A 23,273-nucleotide genomic window follows, 5' to 3' on the forward strand; every position below is an offset into this window, starting at 1 on the left:
CAGTCATCATGTCAAAGAGATTGTTATCAGTCTGCGTGGTCTCAGGTTATTTCCGATCAACTTTTCCTCTTTTTTTTTTTTAAACGATTTGTGGATTTGATCTAAGTTGCATAAAATAAAAGAAATCCTAAAGCAAGAAGTAAACAAACAGTATTCTCAGTCCAGCCCTTCCCAGTGTCAAGTTCAAGATGGGTCTGTCTGGGTTTCCCCCAGACATGAAAGGTGCAGCAGAGCTCCCATCAAATTACTCACATCCTTAGAGCTAGGGGGGAAATGCTAACAGTTTACAGAGTAAATTGCTTTCTCTAGCTGAACTGTGTACACCTTCAAATGCTGCCTTCCATTCTATGTGTGGACACAGAAGTGGTGCTGTCAATAGCACATCATATATTGTTAAATCCTGTAGCTAAGATATTACTTTTAATCACAAGCTTAGGAAGACAAAATACAATCTATTTTTAATTCCCAATCCCAAAACTTCTGGGAAGATGGCATCTTTAATTGTTTTTATTAATTAAAAATAAGTGGGGCTGTATTTTAACTTTGAGAAAGTTAGCCAAAGCACAGGATGGTCCAAATGCAATTGGAAACAGCAGTCCACTCCAGTCTGTGCATATATTTTAAGAATTAATTGTTCACATCAACCGAGATCATCTGATACAGATGAAAAATCTTAAATATTTTGGAGGGGGAAGTGTGGAGGGAGGAGAAATTGTTTCGGTTTTTGTTTTTCACTAGTAATTTATCAAGTTAACATTTATCTCTAAAATTCCTCAATCTTTTCCCCATTTCCTGGCTTTTATTTCCTATTCATTTCTTAAATACAGTCCCTGTTCACACTCTGCCTTCATTGCTAACCTAAAATTAAAAACCAAAAATTAAATATAAAAACATACAATCCTAAATTCCACGTATAAAGTGAAAACTGATAAATCTTCCTAAATATTGGTTATTTTTTAAAACGTTTAATTACCAACCAACAGATATTAGTTTTCTAGAATTGTGTATATGCTCGGTTAGGATGTTCCTTTGGCCAAAGAAAATTAAAATCCAGGTTAGAGTTTTATTACAAAATAAAAATTGTATTTCATATGTTACTGATTTTAATGGAAACAATTCATCAGCATCTCTCTACAACTCATTAGGTTTGAAAAATATATTTGCCAAGGAATTTCTATAGTGTTTCTAAAAAACTACTGAAGTCATCATATGATTGGCTATATAGAATAATGTTGATAACTGTGTATTGGGTTATATACAGCAAAACAAATCAATTTTTCCCCCTTTCTGTAACTCGGATAAACTGTAATTCTTTTAAGAAGCACTTACTTTAATCTGAAGTAAACACATGGAACTGGCTGTTTTACTCACCCCCCAGCTGTTTCAGATTCATGCTAAACCTCTTAAAAGCATATATATAGATACAGAGATAGAGAGAGATGGGTGTGTATATCTATCCATCCATCTATGGAGACACATGCATGCCTTTCTGCATAAAGTAAAAAGGAGCCCCACACAAAGATAAAACTCATTGCATTTACCTTCGGATGTTAAATATGCAGCACTGGGAGGCCTAAATGCAGCTCTTCTTCTTTGAAGTGCAAGATAGAGACATGTCATGGTCACTCACAGGACAGATCAGTAATATTTGATTCACTCGCAGAAAGTGCAGTAACACACATATGAAGCTCGAGGTGAAAACAAACCAAAGAGATGTGGGGGCGGGGACAAGGAAAAACAACAACGACCCTCATTCCCCTATTGAAGGAAACACTGTAGATTGCTAGCCTGCAATAGGGAAAACAATTCCTATCAAGAATGGGGATGAGATACAAACACCTTGATATGTGGTTCCTCTGCCAGGGCTGGGTGGAAAGTAGTTGACAAAGCAATAAGGAAATACAAGACAGTGGTTCAAAAACTATTCGATTGTGTTCTTTCAAAAACAATAAACTTTTAATGCTAAAGCAGTTATAACCAAAAACTGTACAGACTTTTGTAATTTTTTTGTTTGTTTTTTGTTGGTTTTTTGTTTTGTTTTGTTAGAAAACACTTTCCCCCCCATAAATATTGTTCAGTTCCCGGCACTTCGTATCAATAATTAAATTACAAACGATAAATATGGCATCATGGATATGTATTTACAAAAAAAGTTATTACAAAAAGGCAACTGTTTTACTAAACGGTCACAATCTGGGTAGAATAACACCACAGCCTCATCTTGAAAAAATACTGGACGAACCCATCAGACGAGAATACATTCACAAGTATAATGCTTTGAGAGAGAGAGAGAGAGAGAGAGTGAGAGAGAAAGAAAGAGAGAGAGAGAGGTTCAAGACATAACAGGACTTTGGCACGGTTTAAGAATGTGAGTTTAAACAATCACCACTAAGGCGAAGGAGAATTTTCATCCTCATGTCAGCATCCCACCGAAGGAAGAAAAAGCCAAAAAAAAAAAAAAGACAATAAAAAAAATAAAAAACAGTGTTCAAATGAAGGGAGAAGGGGAGGCGATTGGAAGAGGGAAGAGAAAAAAAATCAAAGAAATTACTGCAAATGCCAAAACCAAACAAAAAAAATCCAATCCTGAGAAAAGGACATAGCTAGTCCAGCGTCTGGAGCTTGCAAAAAAATTAAAAACCCTTTCCTGGATAATTGCAATGAACTGGATGTAGCCCTGTACGGTTGTTTGCCTGAAAACTCCATTTCCGTGTGATTGATTTTCAGTTTTCCTTTGAATTCATTTGGTCCAGTCTATAGTTAGGTTGCTTGGTTTGTCCTTAGACGTACCATTCGTTAAAATTGGGTGGAAGTCCGGGGTTGTGGCTTGTGTTACTTTGAACTGCTGATGGCGGACTTTTAGTAGAGTCTTTACTGTTTGCAGAACTTAGAGCGGGCGGAGTGGACGATTCATAACCTGAACTGGCCGCTGGGGAGGAATCTGACCCTTGCGATTCATGAACCTAAAAATGAACAGGTAAAACATGATAAATATAATGTCACACTGATAATACTCGGTCAAAATAGCAGAGTTCCAACACTACAAAGAGCGCAGGTAAGGTAAATATTTACACTTCCTACGTGATAATACAGACAACAAATCATAAATTATTCGGGGAATGGAAAACTTATCCATGCAGCTGTGATACTGTACATTTTAAAGCAAGTTTTCTCCCTCCCCCTTCGTTACTGACAATCTGCAAAGATTTTTTCCCACCATTTATGCCAGCTAGTTCTCAGATTGTGATTGTGGAGATGCCAGGTATTGACTTGGACAGATCGTTTAAATATGTTCAGCGTGGGCTGTTGATGTCAACGTTTTAAAAACATGCCAATAATTTCTTGGCCAGTAATCGTTAGTAGCTACATGTCACTCACTGAAGAACTGTATAACATTTTTTTTCTATCCGGTCTGGGGAACAAGAAAATAAATAATGCAATTTACCCAAACGACTGTTATTACTGAAAGGGCCTAGCTATCAATTACAGCCTGAACCGTGAGATAAGGGCGAAAATACACAGTTCTGCTGATAATTTGTATCAATCGGAGACGAATGTAAAATGCTGTAACATAAATCTTTCAGAATGGGTGAATTGTGCCATCCTAAAGCAGCATCGATCCTCGTTCAAACGTAGGCTAACAGGGAGGAAAAACAGGCTCCGAGATGATATTTAGTAACAGTAAAGCGATCAAGAGTTAATTACCTTCATGTGTTTCCTAAGAGAGCTGGGGTGGGTGTAAGACTTGTCACACACTTTACAGATATAAGGCTTGTCTGAAGTGTGAACATGCATGTGCTTCTTTCTGTCACTACTGTTCGCAAAACGTCTATCACAGCCTTCAAATTCACACTTAAAAGGTTTTTCACCTGCAAAATTCAGAAAGGGTTAAAGGACGCTACAGAGGAAAGGTTCACTTTGATTCCCGCTAGCGGATCGATCACGTTGGCAACTCGCTTAAAACAATTAATTTGATGCCGAGTGGAAGACAGACACTCTCTTGGCTTTCGCCCGTAGTCTCACAAACCGTTTTCCTTCCATGGAAATACACCAAGCATCGACACTTTTATTTCTTTTTCCCTTAATTATTTAAGTTTTATTTCCCTTCAACCCTCCTTTCCCAAGCTTTACCCTTCAAACACCTCGGTGGAGGTAGTATGCACACACACATACACACAAAAAAAGGATCAGACAATAGGATTTGTTACGTTACAGTTAAATTCAATCCGTCCTTTGTTACTTTTAATTTGCCTCTTTCAAATGCAACGGTTGTGCTAAGCGAAGTGTTAAAGGCAGACTACCAGTACTTGATGTTAGAATCGGGCGAGGGGGGCGGATCTAGATAAATTCTGGAGCAACAGACAGTTTTACAAGATGTGCTCAACAAGAAGGAAAATGTGTGGGTTTCCTGCCTTTTCTAGTTTTACTTCACTTCTGTGGAGATCTGAATTGAAGACAGAGCTCCAAATAAAAATACTTTGACAAAAGTATCACTGATTTAATTAGGAGATGTGCCAATCAAGACTAAAAAAGAACGGAAGTAACCGAAAATTAGATGGAATTAGCATTTGTATGGTTTCCTTAACCGAATGTATGCAGACAGCTAAATCGTATGTAAAGCAATCCACACAAAACAATTTCTCTTTGCCTCGTATAAACCCCCAAACCGAGCCAACAAAAATCGGACGAAATCTTCTGTCTAGCGAGGCTATAAAGAAATAGGTAATTGCTCTTCTTGGACTGAAATTTACAAGCGCGTGGAACATGCGGATGTTAAACTGCCCGAACTCACAGAGTGCGAAGTTTTAAAGAACCGCGAACAAAATGTAACTTAGCTCCGAACTGGGGAAAGTAGCATTTTATTCCCACTCCCGCTTTTCGGTCTGGCGCGGTGGGATCGATGAGGGGAGCATTTGGATTTGAGGGGGTTTCTTTCATTCCCACCGTTTCATAATTCATGCACCCCGTTTTTCGTCCCCCTCCTTACCTGTGTGCGTCCTTTTGTGGATCTTCAGATTCTCGGACCTGGCAAAGATTTTCCCGCAGCCTGGGAACGGGCAAGGGAATGGCTTTTCCCCCGTGTGAACCCGAATGTGGTTCACCAGTTTGTATTTCGCCTTGAAGGACTTGCCTTCCCTCGGACACTCCTCCCAGTAGCAGATGTGGTTGTTCTGCTCAGGCCCCCCGACATGCTCCATCGTCACATGGGTGACCAGTTCGTGCATGGTGCTGAATGTCCGGTCGCAGCTCTTTTTGGGGCGGTTGATCTGGCTCTCCTCGACCCACTTGCAGGACAGCTCTTGCTTGATGGGCTGGCGCATGTAGCGGAAGAAAGCCCCCGGGCCGTGGTGGTGATGGGCCGCCACGTTCATGCCCATATTCATGTTCATGGGGTTGTAGTTGTGGAACTGGGCGCCGGCGTACGGGTCCGTGCGGGGGCTGGAGACGGCCCGGTAAGGGTCCGGCCGGCCGAAGAGATCCCCCCGCAGCCCCAGGTGCATCTGCCCGTTCTCCACGTGCCCGCCGGGGGAGGGGTGGCTGGAGCTCTGCTCGTGCAGCCCCGGGAAGAGCAGGTAGCCCGGGCTCTCCGCGATGCCCGGCGGCCCGTGCAGGCTGCCGGGGGAGCCGCCGAAGATGCCGTGCTGGGCGCCGCCGGAGGCGGGCTCCCCCAGGCCGGAGCCCCGCTGGCGGAAGAGAAAGTCCCGCGTGGAGTTGAAGGCGGCAGTCGCGCCCCCGTAGGCGGGCACCTGGCCGGCGTGGTGGTGGTGATGGTGGTGGTGGTGGTGCCCCAGCGCGTTGGCATAGCCCGAGCCCTGCGGGGTGAACGCCGAGCTCTGGCCGGACGAGAGCTCGTGGGCGGCCGGGCTGAGCTTAAAGGCCGCCGCGTGCGAGGCGTCCCCGAAGGGGCTCAGCCCCATCCCGGCGGCGGCGGCGGCGGGGTCGCGGCCGGGCCCCTCGTGGTGGCGAGGGGCCCCGAAGCCCCCGACTCCCAGGGCGGGGAACTGCGGGCCGCCGTCCAGCAGCATGGTCATGGGGGAGGGCGGGCGGGCGGGCGCCCGAGGGAGGGTCCCCCCAAAACAATGGGCCAGGCGCGGGGGGACGAGTTCATGCACCGCGGGCGGGCGGGCGAGACACAACCCCACGCGCGCCCGGCTGGGGGCTGCCAAGCGCCGCGCCCCCGCCCCCCCTCCCGGCCCAGCCCCGGGCAGCGCACCCCAGCCCGGCTCCCCGGCTCCGAGTCCGGCCCCTCCGCTCCCACCCGGCAGTGTCCTTGGACTGCTACACTCAACCGCGCACTCCCCGCACATAAACCAACTCGGGAGGCAGCCCGCGCCCAGCCAATGGGGAGCCGGCTGCCAAGGCGTCACCTGACCCCCGCCCGGCCAGCCCATTGGCCGCGCCGCGCGTGAGTGGCAGAGTGGCACATGGAGGCTGGCAGCTCGCGGCCCGGCCCGGCGCGCTGATTGGCCCGCGCGGGTTTAGTGACTCGCAGGTGAGGTTAAAGGGTGCCCGCGAGCCCACATGTTTTGTTTACTTGCCCTGCTCCGGGGGCGCGCGGGAGCGGCTGGGGCCGGGAGCGCATCAAACGGGTCCTGGGCTCGGTCCCTCCCGGCTTCTCCCCCATCCCGGGCTGGCCTCCCTTTCTCCTCCTCCAGCTCGATGTCCTTCCAGGCAATATTCCCCCCCAGCGCCCGCTCCCCATCGGTCCTCCCCGGCTGCGTCCACCCGGGTTTTAAATCCTCCCGGCTGTTGTTGTTTTTTAAAGAAACAAATAAAACAAAACAAAAAAACCTGGGGAGCCGCTAACGGGCCCAAGGAGAGATCAAAAGACACAGCGAGCCACGGGATACCCGCCTTTCGCGGCTGTAGCCCTTCGCTTGTGAGATCCATCTGCTGGAAAACGGCACCTTGATTGGAAGTCGTAAATCTTCCCTGCTATTAAAAAGAAAAGATTTAAAAACGAATAAAAATTAAGGCGGCATAAATCAGAGCTGCTCGCCAAACGTTCGCGTGGTTTCTTTTCCCGGGGGGGGGGGATCGACCAGCCTTTAAAGCGATGATATTTAGGTGCAACATTGGGTGGGCCTTGCTTATTTTAGCCGCCACACGCCGTTTCTTTTTCCCCACAAGAAGATGAAGGAAATAAAAAAAAAACTAGAGATTATTTCAAATCTGGGGCTGAACAAGATAAAGGGCATAAACCCCTCATGTTCCCAAGCTTAAATGCCGTGAGTTTTAGCTCCACGAATAGCGTAAATTATTCGCTTTTATCACTCTATAAATTGCTCTAGAGACGTGGACCAAAGTCTCAATCAAAGGTGCCTTTTTGGGTTGATTTTATTGTATTTGTTTATTGATGGATTGTATTATTATTTCGCAGTTGCAACGTTCTGCCTTGAAATAATTATCAGCTGCAGACAGCCCCATAAATCCGCTCATTTTCTGTTCTGGAAAGCATTTGCAAAGAACTATGGGGAGCAAGAGTGGGAATAAAAGGCAGAAAGAAAGATGGCTGTAATTGTAATATCCTGAGATTTGCTGAGCCCCAAAGTCTGTCTATTGAGCTAGTCTCACAGGATTGCCGCCGTCTCTCTGCAGGAAACATAAAATCTGATCAAGTTCAGAGACGCATTGAGAGACTGCTTCAAGCAGCGCTTTATAACTGCAGCCCTTTCACATCCTTCCCCCCAATCAGCCCCAGGAAAGACTTCACATTCTTTATTTTAGGGTTTGAAAAAAAAAACCACCGATATAAAATCTCCCTCAGTAGTAACACCATCTCCCATCAAACCAATCAAAATTCACACTCCACATCCATCAAGAACATTCCCAAAGTTGGAAGGTGAGTCACTTCTGTCTTAGATTATTGCATCTAGAAAAAAAACAAACAAACAATCAACCCCTCTTGCAATAGAAAAATAGTAGATTTAATGCAGATTTGGAGGGAGGAGAGACGGGGTTCTGGCTCGGAGGGGACCGTTTGCTTCGGGTTTTGTTTCACACACACAAACACTCTCACACAGACAACAACAGGGAGGAATTTGCCTAAACGGGGCAAATTAAACTCTGAGAATGAGTGTTAGGAAATAAAATGAACAAGGCAGGATTTCAAAGCTAGGAGACTAGGCAGTGGTTGTTCTTTGTTCGGTGTGGTGTGTGTGTATATCTGAGAATATGCTTGAGGACTCTGATGCGGTGGGGGGGTGAAAGGAAGTGTGCTAAACTCAGGCCCAAAGCAGTAACCTGCTCGCTGTTTTCTGATGGTCCATATCCCGTGCCCCGGGACTCCGACATCACTGCAGTGTCGCTCAAGTTTGTCTAACTCTCCCCTTTCCGTGTTTTATTGCACACTGCAAACCAAAGCGGGCTTTCCAAGTGCTGTACCTGGTCTGTGTGTCGGCCTAGCAAGGGCCCAGATCGGATAATTAATTACCTCCAGCACGTGTTGTGTTGTCTCTGTAACAAAAAGGCATAATTCAATTAGATCATCAACCGAGTGTTGGGTAGAGAAATGCCTGTGAAGTTCCCGACCTGGGGCAACCGAGGGCGAATGACCTTTGCTTTTGCAGAAGGCCTCACGTGTAGTTCTGTTCATTGTCTTTAGCCTGAATATGATGTAAAGCAACTTCCAGGCGCTCTGCGGCTCAAAACGCAAACCCAAGGCGATCTCTGTCATCGGAGGGGATTTGTTGTTTGTTTGTTGGTTTCTCTTTTGACCCAGGTGCTCTGAAAGGGTGCATGAGAAAATTTATCCGGATGTGAGCGGCTTGCTGGCCGCTTAACATTCATTAAATAAATAACTCAGCAAAGAAAGTGAAGTTCAGAGTCTAGTCCCTTTTGCCAGACAGCCAAGGGTTTTTTTCGGGAATCTTTCAACACGGTGGAGAAGGAGGGAAGCAAACTTGGATTTACACAGAAAAAGCTAGGGTGGGTGAGGGAGGTTTTGCATATAAAAATATTTGCTCTTTAGTGGTAAAAGCACCACTTTTTCTCAAGAGAAGCAACCCGAGCGGGAAAAGAAACCGTAGCTTTAAACGAGCTCCGATTCGCCATTCCTGAAACGACTTTATTGGGTAGCAGAAGGCAACATTAGCAGCACTGACATACTGGAGTCTACTTGTGGATCAGGCTACATAAATTAGCCTATAAATCTTTGTTTTATACGTTTACCAGGTCTACTCTGCCGGGTCTGTGCGTGTGTGTGGAATAATGTTTGTATATAAAAGATTGTAGAGGTGCTTGTTTTTATTTTGAATTAGGAAACTAAACAGTAATTGCATTCATGAAATAGGAAAGTGCATTCTCCTCTGTTTTTCCTTTTTGCATCATTCTAAACCAACATGACTGGGTCCCCTGTCCCCCCCAAGTTCACTACATCTTGGTTTTGATTCAGTGCAGTATATAACCAGTCCAAGATTCCTTGTGTTTATTTCGCAGAGACAGAGAGGTCAAACATCTCTCACCTTTAAATCCATTAAATATAAAACATGCAAAAAAATTATATAGCGTTGCTGAATCGTCGTCCGGCGGTTTTAGTCTGCCTGGATAGAGTAGGCGGAGATCCCTCTTCCAGTTTTACGTCAAACGCATACTTGTGCAATTTGCTTCTTTTTTAGTTTGTTTTATTTTAAAATCTGGATTGGGTTTGGAATTGGACACCCACAAAACCCGAAAGACCTTTTCAGGCAGCAAGCACCTTCCCTTCCTGCTTCATTTCAATACGGGATTCTTTGGTTAGCCAAAGAGGGAGGGGGGTTATAGAGTGAAGAAGCCATTTGCTGTGCCCAGGGCCTTTGCGAAACCCTCCTACCCTCGGACAAACCGCTCCCCTCGCTTTACAACGCACATCAGAGCCAGGATCATTTGTGTGTGCGTGAAACTGACAAAAAAGGGCGTTTTCTTGACTGTAAATCTCATTTTACCGCCCTTCCTCCAGCAAAACTCCCAGGCAAGTCTCTGGTCCTATTGCCAGAGTGAAAACTGCGAGACTGGGCCCTAGATACTCCCCACAGAAATGTCAGACAAGAGGCACATTTCCCAAAGTCATTTCTTTCCCATTAAAGATAATGTATCTATGGGGCTTTCCAGGTGAAATTTCTGTATTGATCTCCCATCTGCTCTGTGCCTGCTGAAAAGCGAATAGCTGGGTTGTACGGGAAGTTTTTTGATGGCCGTATAAAGAGTTTTTGTTTTCAAACTGCAGCCCAGATAGAAAGGCAAATATTTTATGAGCGCTAAATTCCTTTTACAAGTCAGTGTATCATAGACAAATGGATCTCACTAATAAGCGGAAAGGAATGTAGTTTTTCTTTTGCCATAACCATATTGCAATTCCAGTGTAATTAAATGCAAACCAGAAGCGAATGAGACATTTTCATTGTAACTGTCAATCAGTCGAGGGGTAATCACATGTACATTTGAACTTCAGAGATACCGGCTGAAGTAAACAGGTCTGAACTTCGACAAAGAAAGGGGTTCAGAAAATCAAAGTGCAGAGAGAGGCAGAAAGAAACACTTTAATGTATCGAAAATGGGGGTGAAAAACATGAGCTGTGTTTATAAAAAATAGCAATGTGTAGGACCTCGCCCGCTCTCTCCGCGTACCGTAATGAATGAATTAAATGTAACAAATGCATGGGATGAATTGTATGCTAGATCCTAGATAATCAAAAGCAATAAAAGGTAAGCAAATATCTCCAATAAGCACACAGAGCTCGCGAAACTGCCAGAGTGATGATTTGGAAGAATATCAGGGAAATACTGTAAATAAAAGGAGCGGAATTCTTGTTTGACTGCAATATCTTTTCCTGTATTTGGCTTCTGGGCGAAGTTTAGGTTCTGTTTTAATCCAGGCAGGAACAAAAACCAGGTTAAAATAACTGATGGTTCTGCTGGGTTGCAAAAACTGAGGGGCGTTTTTCAATTATTCTTAATACTAAAATAAATGCATAGATAAAACAAAGGGTTCTTCTCTTTCCAAAGCACAAACAATTCATGGCAGACAGTCAGAGAACCTTGGAGCGCAGTTTCTCTCTCCTAGCTACAGAGGCAAAACACCACTAAATGTGAGGTGGACGCATTTACCGTATTTGTGCTTACGGTGGAATATGCCAGGGGACCATAACATGGAGACGGTAATTAATTTCTGAATACAAAGTTGTTCGGGCCCACCATAGTCACTCCGTTCTGCAAGATGTGGTGCCCTCTGTGGATTCGCATCTTCCTTATACGTGTGTGTGTAAAAATGCAAATTAAAAACCTCTAAGCGGTTGATTCAGACAGCTTAGTGTTATGTGTGCATTACGTCTCTGACTTTAGGAACTTTCCCATCTGGGGAGCCCACATCCATTTATAAGGGGACAGCAAAAAAACAACAGCATCCCTCCCCCCCTTCGGATCACTGCCAGTGCCTTAATTCTACGTGTACCGCATCGATTTAAAAAATCACGTCTAGATTTGTCCTAAAAGCCCCACACTATTAGCTATAAATATTTTGCTTTTCCATCTACCCCTTTTCTTGATTATTTTTAGAGTACAACCGGCGTGTTATTATTATTTGAGACAGAGGCATTTGGGATTCAACGGAGTCATTTTTTTAATGAATACCCATTTCCACCGCCACCCCCGATTATGTTGTTTTACACTCTCTCTCTCTCTCTCTCTCTCTCTCTCTCTCTCTCTCTCTCTCTCTCTCTTACTTACTTCCAGGCAATGCAGTTAGTACAACATACATGCATGCTAGCGTTTCGCTTTTCAGAATATGAATGAAAAAAAAAAGTTACTTCTGCATTCTGGCTACTTGCTTAGCCTGCACTCTTCGCCGACTAACTGCTGGCATGAATGATTTGTTTTAAAGAAGGGACTATTACATCAAAGATGCCTACCCCGGGGAAGGAAATCAGGTCTCTTTCACTCTGCAAGGAGTTTGCAGGGGCAAGTGGGGGGAAAGTTTGCAGCTCCTGCGTGCCATGACAGCTGTGCGAGGTTTACTAAATCAAGGACTGTTTTGCTTAGTTTAAGATGCCTTTTGCTAGTTGCCGGAATCAAAAGCCCGTCTCCTTTTCAGGCTCCGGCTCCCTCCTCCCCCGCCCAGGCTAACTTTAGCTTTTCAGAAGTAGAAGGGGGAAAAAGTTGCGAATATCTCAATCAGTGACGAGGTGACCTGTGACCTGGAGGGTGGCTTTATTGTCTTTCTCCTTTTGCGGGGGACACACACTTTATTGACCCTTTCTGCGTGACTGAGCCCTGAGGGGCAACCGAAGCCACCAAACGGCTGGAAGGCATGTGAACTGGCGAGTCCCCAGTCCCCAGCCTGCCCACAGAACAGCTCCGCTCCTGGCTTGCCCCGAACTCACTTCCCGCACTGGGCTCGGCTCGGCTCGACTGCTTTCATCAGCAACAAAACCGCTGGCTAAAAGCAAGCTGGCCTCGGAGCAGGGTGGGTACCGGGCCCCACCCCGGAGATCTGAACCGGGGAGACCGGGCTGAGCCTGTGTGCGGAGGACGGGGAGGGAAGAGGCGATAGGGGAGAGTGGAGCAAAGGGGGTAATAACGACGTGCCGAATAAATAGCCACTTTTATTGGCCCCCCTTTTTGAGTCACGCCAAATATTGTACCGATCCGGTTATTTATTGTGTTCCTGGAAGTCACCTCCCCCGATCCCGGAATGAAACCAAGAACGATCGCTTCCCTGAAACTCCAGATTCTCCCCCTCTCGTAGCAAAGTCTGTGCTCCTTGGCGGGAGCTTTGCAGGGGAGATTTAAGGTGGAGACTTCAGATTTGGGCTAATAGTGAACAGCATCCCCGCTCTGGTCTCCCTGGGATGTACTGCGGCCGCTTCCCTGTTTGACTCGGGCAGAACTGGGAAGTCCAGCCAGCCAGCCGTGCTACTACGAAAGGGTGGCGAGAGGGGCTGAAAATCACCGCGGAGTTTGCAGGCGCGTGTGTCACGTTTTTGGCACAGCGCGAGCCCGTGTTTCTGAACTGGGGGAGCTGCACATTTCCTGCCCCCCAGGCCAGCCCATCAGAGCCCGTGCAGCCCAGTTCGCCGGGCTCGGTGCTAAGACAGGCGAGCCAGCGCCTCGTGCAAGCGCCCGGCCCAGCCGGCTGCAGCAGGAGCGGCGAAGTCGCTGGCGCTGGCTGGTCCAGGAAACAGGAGAAGGGCTGAGGTTTGGGTGGTGGTGGCCGCGGCCCAAACCCGTCCGCAGGCCCCACGGGACTCGGCGCATGCCAATGCCGCCGTCCAAACCGATAGCCGGGGTTGAGCAACAGCCCGGCAATACCCCAGCGACTGGCGAGCACGGGAGCGCAGCCTGGCACTAGGGGGAGCTCCAGAGCAGAGCAAATTGTACCCCGGCTGGGCCCGGGACCCCAGACTTTCAGAGTCACGCCTGGGGGCTTGCCAGCTCGCCCCGTCTTCTGAAGCTCCCAGGTTACCCTCGCAATCGGGGTCTCGCTCTGGACTTGACTGGAGCCACCCGGGCCTGGGATGGTGGCACTGAGCAACTGCGTTGGACAAGTGCAGCCTCTTGGTCTATTATTCTCTGACCTTTCAAATAGGATATATCCCCCCCCGTACCCCAGCCCCTTACCATCTCTCTCTCTCTCTCTCTCTCACTCACTCACACACACACATACCCCCACACACCCCCACACACCCCCTCTTAGAATAGCTCACACACACACACACACACACACACACACACACACACACCCTCTCTTAGAATAGCTCTCTCTCTCTCACACACACACACACACACACACACACCTCTCTTAGAATAGCTCTCACACACTGGCCCTTCGGAATCTAAAGACTACCAGGGGGGGAAAAAACCTAGAATTTGCCAAGAACGAGAAAATACTAGACCGAAAACAAGCAGAGCACGTTACAATGGAGAAAGGGGGAAATAAACGCATCAGGAATTTGGGAACTTACGTTCAATACCAAAAAAAAAAAAAGAAGAAAGAAATCCCCAGGCAGCCCTCTGATCCTGCCCGACACCACACTAGCTTTACCGGCCTTAGCCAAACCGTGATGTCCTCCCTCTCTTCCTTTTTCGCTAGAAGGCAGGAAGCAGATAGCCGTTTGGCAGGCTCGGGCCCCACCCGGCGGGGAGGAGTGAGTGGCCCCTGCAATGTCTCCCCTGTTCTCTCCGCCCGCCCAGACGTTCTCGTTCATACCAACAGGTGTAAATGTCAGTGTCACACCCCCCCGTTCTAAAGTCTCGCTCCCTGCTGACCTGTGTCCCATCCCGCGGGGTACCACGAGGGGCCGGAGGGCTCACCCCGGCCCCAAACCAGCCGAAACGATTTACAAGAGAGGTTCCCAGCCTTTATTGAGTAGGGCCCGATCCTGCTCCCAGCGAATTGCATATGGACAGCAGCAGTCCATTGCCTAAGGCAACTGGGGGGGGGGGGTATTTGTCTCGGATCTGGGGGTGACTCACGTGCAAAGGGCAGAGCCCCTTCTGCGGGCACAGGTGTAAAGGCCTGCCCAGCTTTATGAGGGCTCTGCGCAGACCCCGGAAGCTGGGCCCAGTCCCTAAGCCTCCCGGAAGACCCCGTTGTGTGAGGGGGGCTCCCGGAGTTTCTCCTGGCGGGGACACTCCAGAGAACCCGATTTGCTTTTCCAATGTCAGGGCAATGGGAGCCTAGTGCCGCAGGACCAGGCAGGCTGGCAATGGGAGAAGCCGAGGGATGGAGCTGACTCCGGGAGCACAGGGCAGGGGCAGGTTAAAGGCGAGGGACCCTGACATGAAAGAGAAGCGGCAAGAGGAATGCCTGGCCAGGCCCAGTGGGTGAACGCTGAACCAGCGCTGAGCCATGGGCCAGCCCGGGCAGAGGGGTCCGTGCTGCAGGCCTGTGGCTGGTAGCTCGGCAATCAGCCTGCATCCGACCAGAGGCTTCCGGCCCGCTCCCCAAGCCGGGCGGGATCCGCCTCCCCCCCCCGGGAAGCTGTTTATTTAACCGCAGGCTCCTGGCCCCGGACAGGTGCTCGGAGGACGCTGCTGCAAAGCAACCATTCGCCCGGCGCTCCGCCTGCCCAGGGCCGGGACTGGGCCCCCCCTTGGTGACAGCTCCGGGACGTGGGGGGGCATTGTTTTTACACACCGTGCGGTGGGGCTGGGGCTCCCCACATCCGGAAGTGATGTGCTCTGGGCAGCTTAGGGCCCCGGGGCAGGTGGTGTCTGGTGCCTGCCCTCCCACCTGATCCCCTCGCCAGCAGCTGCAGAGAGGGGACCCAGAGCAGGATGGATGGGGACCCAGCCCTTCTCCTTTGGGAGCCATGCCCTCTCCGGAGCTCGCTGTGTCCTTCCCTCCTGCAGGGCAGGAACCCCGCAGCCCTGTGCCTGCCCCTCCAGCCCTCCCTCCAGTTGCTGGTCTCCATTCCTGCAGGCAATGCTGCCAGCCCAGGAAACTTGTGGGGCGTGTGGGTTTGGAGCACGGAGGCAGATTTACGTTAACACCGAGTATTTGACATAACATGACACCTTATTACTCCGTTCCTGTTTGTTTTCGCGTTGTTTCCCCAAAGAACTGGGTTGAACTAGATGGTTTCCCCCCATCTCACTAGCTCTCAAGTACCAGCAAAATAATTTAGCACCCCCTAAGGAAACGAATGAGTTTCTAATGTCACGGGAGACATTTTTAAACAACGTGTTGAATATTTTAAGGTCTTACAAAAAAATCACAGAAGTATCGTTTTAATGTATTCAGTTTTCTCGGTTACATGCCTTAGTCACTCCGGATGTGTTGCTTCAATATTCAGTGACACTTAAAGGATACATTTAGATTTTTTTCCAAATTATATGAGGAGAATTAAGCCTTTTCTTCTGCTCTATTTGTAGCCTTTCCTGATAGATTTGAAACGGTTTCTTCATATTTTGCCGTTTGGGTTTCTGTGTCTAGGGCTTTATGTTGATCTGGGATTTATTTTTACCCCTTTATTCCTTTGCAAAGATATTTCTGAATGGCAATACGGAGTGAAATCAGATTATAATTCAGACTACGTCTTAATTGCCAGGCATGTGCTCCAAAAGCCATCCCTCGTGAGTTAATCAGACTCGAGAGCTAAGGAAAGTTTTCAACCACAGGGGTTAAAAGAGACAGAAAAGACGTGATAAATAAAAGGTTCCGTGTTTGTGTGGAGCAGGTTGTTACTGAATGTCAGTTTGCTTCTATTTATCGTTTGTGATTAGGAGTAATCACATCCGTGATAATTCGAGCAAGCCTGGGAAACCCTATAATATTATTGTGAATGCCTGAAATAACGGTTTTATTATTGCTACCAAATGAGCTATTTAGTGTTTGAACTATTCAGATATCTGGCTGTATTTTCAGCGAACTCGTCTGATTTGCCCGTACGGTAGAATGGAGACCTATTAGATATTCATTGGTGATATAACGTCTTTTTCAATATATATGTGTTAAGTAACAAAGGGCTAAGGCCAGGAACAACGTCCATGAAAGATAGACGCAATTACTTAATTTTATATTGACAGAAGCAAATGTAGTTTGAAAGCAATCTTCCTAGTTTACTAAGGAAGATGAATTACTTTCAGTGAAATGTCCCTCGCTCCCTCTGCATTTTGCCTACTGTTTAATTGAATTAGTGAACCACTTTCAATTGAAAATATTATTTTCAAAGCGCCTGTATTTATTCTTCAAAAATTCAAAATAGAACCAACTGGGGAGGGCAAAAGATTAGCAAAACATCATATTTTCCTTCTAGTAAACTGAGTAAGAAAAGCTCAAGGTTTACTACGATCGCTGCATTTATTTGTGAATTTCTGTAGACCTGTTTATTTTTACTTACACAAACTAATCAGTCCAGCGGGGTTATCATTAATTGCCCGTCAGCACTGTATTTAAAACGGAAATATTTATGTCAAGACAACTCAGAATCTGACTTTCATTTGATGGACCGTATCTATATTTATATTACAGCAAACTAGCCAATTCATTTACCAGCATTTCAATAACCCGCCCTTTGTTCTGCTATAATGTGTGGTATATTACATTTTTATAATCGCACGAATAAATCAAATCAGTTGTCTTTCGTTTAGAATCACCATGTCGTTGCCTCAGACTAGAGATCAACAAATGTCGGTTGCAAAAGGCATTAGAAGTTGTCAGGATAAAGTTTTAGGTCTTTTTTTGTTTGTTTGTTTGTTTGGTTGGTTGGTTGGTTGGTTGGCTGGTTTTTGCAGGTATACTAGCAGGAAAAGCAGGAATGCCTCAGCTAGAAAACAAATCCAATTATTTCAGTGTAGCTTTATCTCGGGTTCAGAGAAGTAAGGCAGAATACCTAACCTGCTTCTATGGCTAGAATTAAGCCACTATTCAACCAGTGTGTTTTTCACCGAGCGGATTCAATTCATATTGGGACATTTTTTCAAAGTGTCAGTTGTGCAATGAGAAACCTGTTTCCGAACAGAATGGACGTTATCACTGTAAGGGACACAAACAAGCAAACACGGGGAAAGTGATTGCCCAGTTGGGAGATACCGGGGCGCATTTAAACTTTGCTTGAATGCCATTTGCCACTAAAAAAAAAAAAAGTAACATTTCAAATGTAGATCCCAGATCAAGACAATTATATGTCTTTGTTCCATGTAAGCTCCCTTTGTAGGAGCTTCACAACATATTCTCCCGTTGTCCTGTAGATGTTGTGGAAGTTAATATTGATACTAGCAGAATTTCACATGTAATCTCACTTCTCCCCTTAAGTTTTCAGCAGCCCTCTCCCGATCCCTTCGCCCACTCCCGTCTAGCTGTAAAGGCGTCCAGGTTTATTTTCAAAATGCCTCTGCGAGTTGCAGTAAATTGCATTTGCTCGGAGCTACAAAGGGGGAAGTTAAGCATTTGTCTGCGCTGTTGTACAGGCAGGCCGTTGTTTTAATTAAAGGGTGGGGCTCCCTGATATAGACACCAGATAAAAGCAAAACGCACAGAATAAACTAATTAAAACATTGTGTTTGGAACACATTTTATTTCTTTTTTTGATCTGAGTTGTGTTTTAAAGAAATGTCAGCGCACTAGAAAGCAAGCCCGTGAAACCTTATTTCCTTTAGAGTGTGCGGCGCTTTTCAAAGGCGAGTGTGATATATTTTAGAAAAGAAATCCCGCTGTGAAAGCTTGCGTGTCTTCTCTTTACCAAACTAAGCTCTTGTCAATCACGCCAAGCCCTATCCAATCACCGAGCCCCTTTCTGGAGAGCAGCTCATCCCGCTGTGCTTTTATATATACACCGCAGCATGTTTAGATGCATTTTTACTATCACTTTAAGGGCTCTGAATGCTGAGGGCATAGTGACGGTACCGAGCTCCCCAAACGCTGGAGTTGCGAACAATTTGCCTGGCTATTGTGTGTGTCTTTCTCTCCCCTTTTCCTGGCTCACGTGGGCTGGGTTTGTTATGGACACTAAGTAGGCAAATATCGGGGGGAGGGGGGCTAATTAATTTTGGAGGTTCCCATCCACCTACCTAGCTCACACTATGACAGGCTGGTCGAGGTTCACTAGTTGCCCTACCCTGGGGATAGTTATACCGAGCGCAGCATGGCGCTGCCACCTTTGGTACTGGCGAATGGAGGGCACCCCACTGGCAAGTCCTTAAAACTCGGCTCCTCTCACAGTTTGCCAGTTCTGACACCGGGCTCGGTGTATGGCTGGAGAGCCCCAGTGTCTCCCCTCTCCGCTCTGCCTCTCACACCAGCTGGGACAGCTCGCTCATAAGCAGAGATTCCCCCAGGACCCACCATGCCCGGAGCTGCAGAGGAGAATTCCTCCAGAATCTCTTACCATGGCCTGTTCCGGATGTATCTAGACTCACCCAACCACAGGGGACGTGAAAACCAGGGTTTGCCAAAGCAGGCAGCTAGCACCCGAAACTCTAAGGAGCAGGGGGCACGAAGGCTGGCAAGGGATCTGAGACCCAGGTCCCACCATTGCAGCCCAGTAACTGGAGCTCAGGCGAAGCTGCCCTTTGCCTCTTCGATTCTAGAAGGGTATCCAGCGATGAACCGGGCAATCCATGGAGAGAGCGACGCTTGTCTCCCTTACCCTGGACGGCCCATTCCACAAGAACTGATCTGCAAGTGGACTGACAGCAAAGGACACCACTCCAGGCAGGCTTGCTCCAGAATATTCAGCACCATGTATGAGCTAGTTCACCATGTCACCATGGAGCACGTCGGAGGACCCGAGCAGACCAACCATATTTGTGACTGGGAGGGCTGCGCTAGGGAGAAAAAACCCTTTAAAGCCAAATACAAACTCATAAACCACATCAGAGTGCACACAGGGGAAAGGCCGTTTCTGTGCCCGTTTCCTGGGTGTGAGAAAGTGTTTGCAAGAGCTGAAAACCTGAAGATACATAAAAGAATCCACACAGGTTAGTTAGACTGCAAGTAGCAAGTAGCAATAGTAGTAAGTAGATTTTTGGGGTGGGGGGTGAAGGGAATCATTTGCTTCCTGAACTTGGAAGGGTTGAAATAGCAATAAAAACCAATCAGAATAAAATACAAATAAATAATACTTAGTATTAATTTTCCTTTCATTTTAATGGAAAAGCCCCCAGAGCGGTTGCATGTGCTATATATGTTTACCTCTATTTTATAACTGGGGAAATATTTTTGCTGTGTTTCTGGCTCATAATTGAAAACAAGGGACAATTGTTTTTACTAACATTTCCCCTCCCCTCCGCCTCAAACTCTGTGTTTACAGGCTACTGCCCCAAGGTAAACCCCCAACCCACCCACCCACACTTAATACTTCTTCAGTCAATAGTACACGAATATTGTCTGAAGGCAACAAGCACCCCTCCCCTTTCCACACTCCAGTTTCAGTGACAATATCTTCCCCTAGAACCTTACAGCGCTTGACAAAATGAGTCTTCTTTCATGTGATTATGTCATAGTAAACAAAAAGGGAAGTCATTTTTCTGTTAGAAGGACAGAACTAGCAGTGAAAGAAATGTCTCAACAGCGTCTGCTTTCCTCCAAGTTTTCCTGTAAAAATATACCTAACGTGCCCAAATTTTGCCCCAGCTTTTTGTCTAATTAGATTTCAGTGTCCCTCGTTTTAAGACCCCCTTCAAGTCTACTCCCCCACCCCCAAATACGGCCCTGTGCCCACAATTTTTTATTAAGATCTCTACCTAACCAAAAGAAAAATGCGAGGAAACGCTGTGCGGAAAGGATAACATGCTACCGAGGATTATTTGCATTAGATCCCAGTTTGGACAAATCGAAATGTTAAACAAATATTTAAAAAACAAGAATTTTAGAGGCATGCTGGGAAATTCTCTCTCTGTCTGACTGCATCTATCTATCCACCCAGACAAAGCCAGCAAATTCTGACACCAGAGAAATGAGTAAACATATGTTATGCTTCCTCTGAAGGCAGAGCGAGGACTTGCATTGGGGTAGTGATTTCAGGCGCTTTATTAATAATGATGATGATCGCCCAAACCTGAAGGATTCTAGGTATTATTTTATTTATTTATTTATTTGCGCCATCATTTAAGACATACGTTGTGATGGCTGATCTGCTAGCGACCTGCACCCCCCAGCCTGCAGATCACACTGAAATGGTGGGTAGCTGAAAGGTGTCACTGAAAAAGATAAAGTTACTGGTTCTGAAAACAGTAGGTTCTTTTGCTCCTGGAAATGACGCGTTGCCTAGCGCGGACACGTCCTTGTGCCCCGTCCACACGCGATCGCTCCGGTCCCGGCTTCGGGTGAGCATGTGGGTTTCTGTTCTAGGGGAGAAGCCGTTCGTGTGTGAATTCGCTGGGTGTGACAGGAGGTTTGCCAACAGCAGTGACAGGAAGAAGCACACCCACGTGCACTCGAGCGACAAGCCGTATCGCTGCAAAGTCAAAGGGTGCGAGAAATCCTACACCCACCCCAGCTCCCTGCGCAAGCACCTGAAAACGCACCGCAACCTCGAGCCAGCCCTCTCCACCGCCACCACCAAGCCCACGGGGGCGCAGGAGCCGGGGGCTGGCGCCTGCCAGTCATTGGCCCGCCTTGCCGCTTGTCTAGCCAGGTGTGGCCCCTCCAGGTGCCAGGGCAGAGAGAGGGACACTCCGGAGACGGAAAGCGGGGGCGCCCCCCACGCAACCTCCCGCAGTGGGCGTGAGGCCAGACGGACGCCTCTGCCGGCTCGCCCCCAGCTCTGGCGCAAGGTGCCCTCCGAGGGCTCCCGCAGGTCTCCCAGCCCACTCACACTCCCGGCCGGGCTCGGAAAGGGCTGGGAGCCAGGGCACAGCAGGGCCACGGGCGCTGCCCACAGCAGGCCCGAAAGAAACGCTCCCCCTTCCAGGAGAGGGCTCAGTGAGCTCTGACGGGTCACTTCCCCGGGGCCAAAGGGAGCCTTCTTCCCCCTGCCCGCGCCAAGCGCTGGGGAACTGCAGTTCCCTCTGGGAACTGGATCGTCCACGCCCACGTATGGTGGGTGGGAAACGCCTGCAACCTCCTTCGGACCTGGGGGTAGCAGCCAAAGGGACTCCCGAATGCTGGCCTAGGAATCCAAGCCCGGCTGGTCTCTGCTAAGATCAGCTCATTTCCCCACCGGGACGGCAACAACTGGAAATACATCGGTCATCCGCGTCATGAACCCGAACCTGCGTCTTTGGCAAGTGCTTCGCTAAAGGCCCGTCTCTCTCCCTCACACTCACACACGTGTTACTCAGCACACGTGTGTTCTGTGCTTACAGACGCTCAGCTAAGCTTGGGTCCTATCCGCCAGCCAGGAAACCGGCCCGCACCGATTTCAATCCTCTGTGTGCCAAACGGTTTCTTTCTGTGGAGAACACGTCTTCTTGGCTCTCACGGGCACGTTCTAGGCGAGCGAGGGTTTAGCCTGTCACAGTTACATTTGCAGCCTCATAGAGACGTGGCAGAAATAGGGTTGTAATTGTAAGCCTGTGCTTAGAGATAGAGCTTTACAGCGCTACAAGAGTGATTTGTTGTTTTACTGTTTAGCATTAATATTCGTTGGTTTATTGTGTCCGTTTCCTTGCTCTGCTCTGTTTATGTTCGAGATGTGCGAGTTTTGTATCGATGTTTGCCACACGATTTGAAATAAATCACCGAATGTGCTCCAGACTCGGGCACGTCTGGTCGTAGGGAGAGGTAGTGTTGCCAGTTATTGGTTGGGAATTCTCTAGATTACAGTCAACGAACTGATTCTGTGAGCTGGGCTGGCCAGTAGAGACCCAGATCTGTGGATTCTGCTTTCCGTGGATGGAGTCCAATGATCCAAGTCTAGCTTGTAATGTTGTCAGCATCTAGACAACGACAGCTCATTCTTTGACTGAAGTCGCTTCCTTGTAATTACTAACATAAGAACACAAGAACGGCCATACTGGGTCAGACCAAAGGTCCATCCAGCCCGGTATCCTGTCTGCAGACAGTGGCCAATGCCAGGTGTCCCAGAGGGAGTGAACCTAACAGGTAATGATCAAGTGATCTCTCTCCTGCCATCCATCTCCACCCTCTGACAAACAGAGGCTAGGGACACCATTCCTTACCCGTCCTGGCTAATAGCCATTAATGGACTTAACCTCCATGAATTTATCCAGTTCTCTTTTAAACGCTGTTATAGTCCTAGCCTTCACAACCTCCTCAGGCAAGGAGTTCCACAAGTTGACTGTGGTTTGTGTGAAACAGAACTTCCTTTTATCTGTTTTAAACCTGGTGCCCATTAATTTCCTTTGGTGGCCCTTAGTTCTTATATTATGAGTAAATAACTTTTCCTTATTCACTTTCTCCACACCACTCATGATTTTATAGACCTCTATCATATCTCCCTCCCCTTAGTCCCCTCTTTTCCAAGCTGAAAAGTCCTAGCCTCTTTAATCTTTCCTCATATGGGACCCGTTCCAAACCCCCAATCATGAATTAACCCCTCTTCTCCTTCCCCCAGCACAGTCGGGAAAATTGATATTAAATCATTTCCCCTAATGCAATTGATTATTGACAACCCCCATTTGTCTCTATGGTTTTTCCCTTTTTTGCCAGGTTTGTCCTCCTAGCTTAAAAGTATCCGTGCAAAGTCACACTTTGCGGGGGTTGGGGGGGTGAACCCTGGCATTTTTAACGATTTAATGCAGTTCTCAATGGCTTGTCTCACCCTAACGACAAGCAAAGCAAGGCAAAGGACGGCTTCTCTTTTCATATGCGCACAACATGCAAACGTGGAGTATTTTAATCTATATTATATATATAAAAATAATTCCTAATCAACTCTTGCCAGATTCCCCAG

At 47.4% G+C, this 23,273-nt stretch overlaps 2 protein-coding genes across 2 annotated transcripts; one reads left to right on the forward strand and one right to left on the reverse strand.

Moving 5' to 3' along the window:
• Positions 1-1,934: 1,934 nt before the first annotated feature.
• On the reverse strand, positions 1,935-6,402 carry ZIC3 (Zic family member 3). Its single transcript, XM_005301037.4, has 3 exons — positions 4,988-6,402; positions 3,706-3,869; positions 1,935-2,963 (listed from the first exon to the last, which is right to left on the reverse strand). The coding sequence occupies exons 1-3, from the start codon at positions 6,390-6,392 to the stop codon at positions 2,781-2,783; spliced, it is 1,752 nt and encodes a 583-aa protein (XP_005301094.2). The 5' UTR covers positions 6,393-6,402; the 3' UTR covers positions 1,935-2,780.
• Positions 6,403-18,655: 12,253 nt separating this feature from the next.
• On the forward strand, positions 18,656-22,136 carry LOC122173838 (zinc finger protein ZIC 4-like). The gene is made up of 2 exons (XM_042851524.2): positions 18,656-19,395; positions 20,768-22,136. The coding sequence occupies exons 1-2, from the start codon at positions 18,762-18,764 to the stop codon at positions 21,349-21,351; spliced, it is 1,218 nt and encodes a 405-aa protein (XP_042707458.2). The 5' UTR covers positions 18,656-18,761; the 3' UTR covers positions 21,352-22,136.
• The last annotated feature ends 1,137 nt before the right edge of the window (positions 22,137-23,273 follow it).

The sequence above is a fragment of the Chrysemys picta genome, chromosome 9 (genome assembly GCF_011386835.1).
Source record: "Chrysemys picta bellii isolate R12L10 chromosome 9, ASM1138683v2, whole genome shotgun sequence".
Lineage (NCBI taxonomy): Eukaryota > Metazoa > Chordata > Testudines > Emydidae > Chrysemys > Chrysemys picta.

Excerpts from the sequence above, each read along its gene's own strand:
- ZIC3 (XM_005301037.4), bottom strand. The coding sequence starts at position 6,392 with ATGGGCTGGCCGGGCGGGGGTCAGGTGACGCCTTGGCAGCCGGCTCCC. Across the intron at positions 3,870-4,987 it reads CCACAAAAGGACGCACACAG|GTGAAAAACCTTTTAAGTGT; the intron begins GTAAGGAGGGGG and ends TGAATTTTGCAG. Across the intron at positions 2,964-3,705 it reads CTCTTAGGAAACACATGAAG|GTTCATGAATCGCAAGGGTC; the intron begins GTAATTAACTCT and ends GTTCATTTTTAG.
- LOC122173838 (XM_042851524.2), top strand. The coding sequence starts at position 18,762 with ATGCCCGGAGCTGCAGAGGAGAATTCCTCCAGAATCTCTTACCATGGC. Across the intron at positions 19,396-20,767 it reads ACATAAAAGAATCCACACAG|GGGAGAAGCCGTTCGTGTGT; the intron begins GTTAGTTAGACT and ends TTTCTGTTCTAG.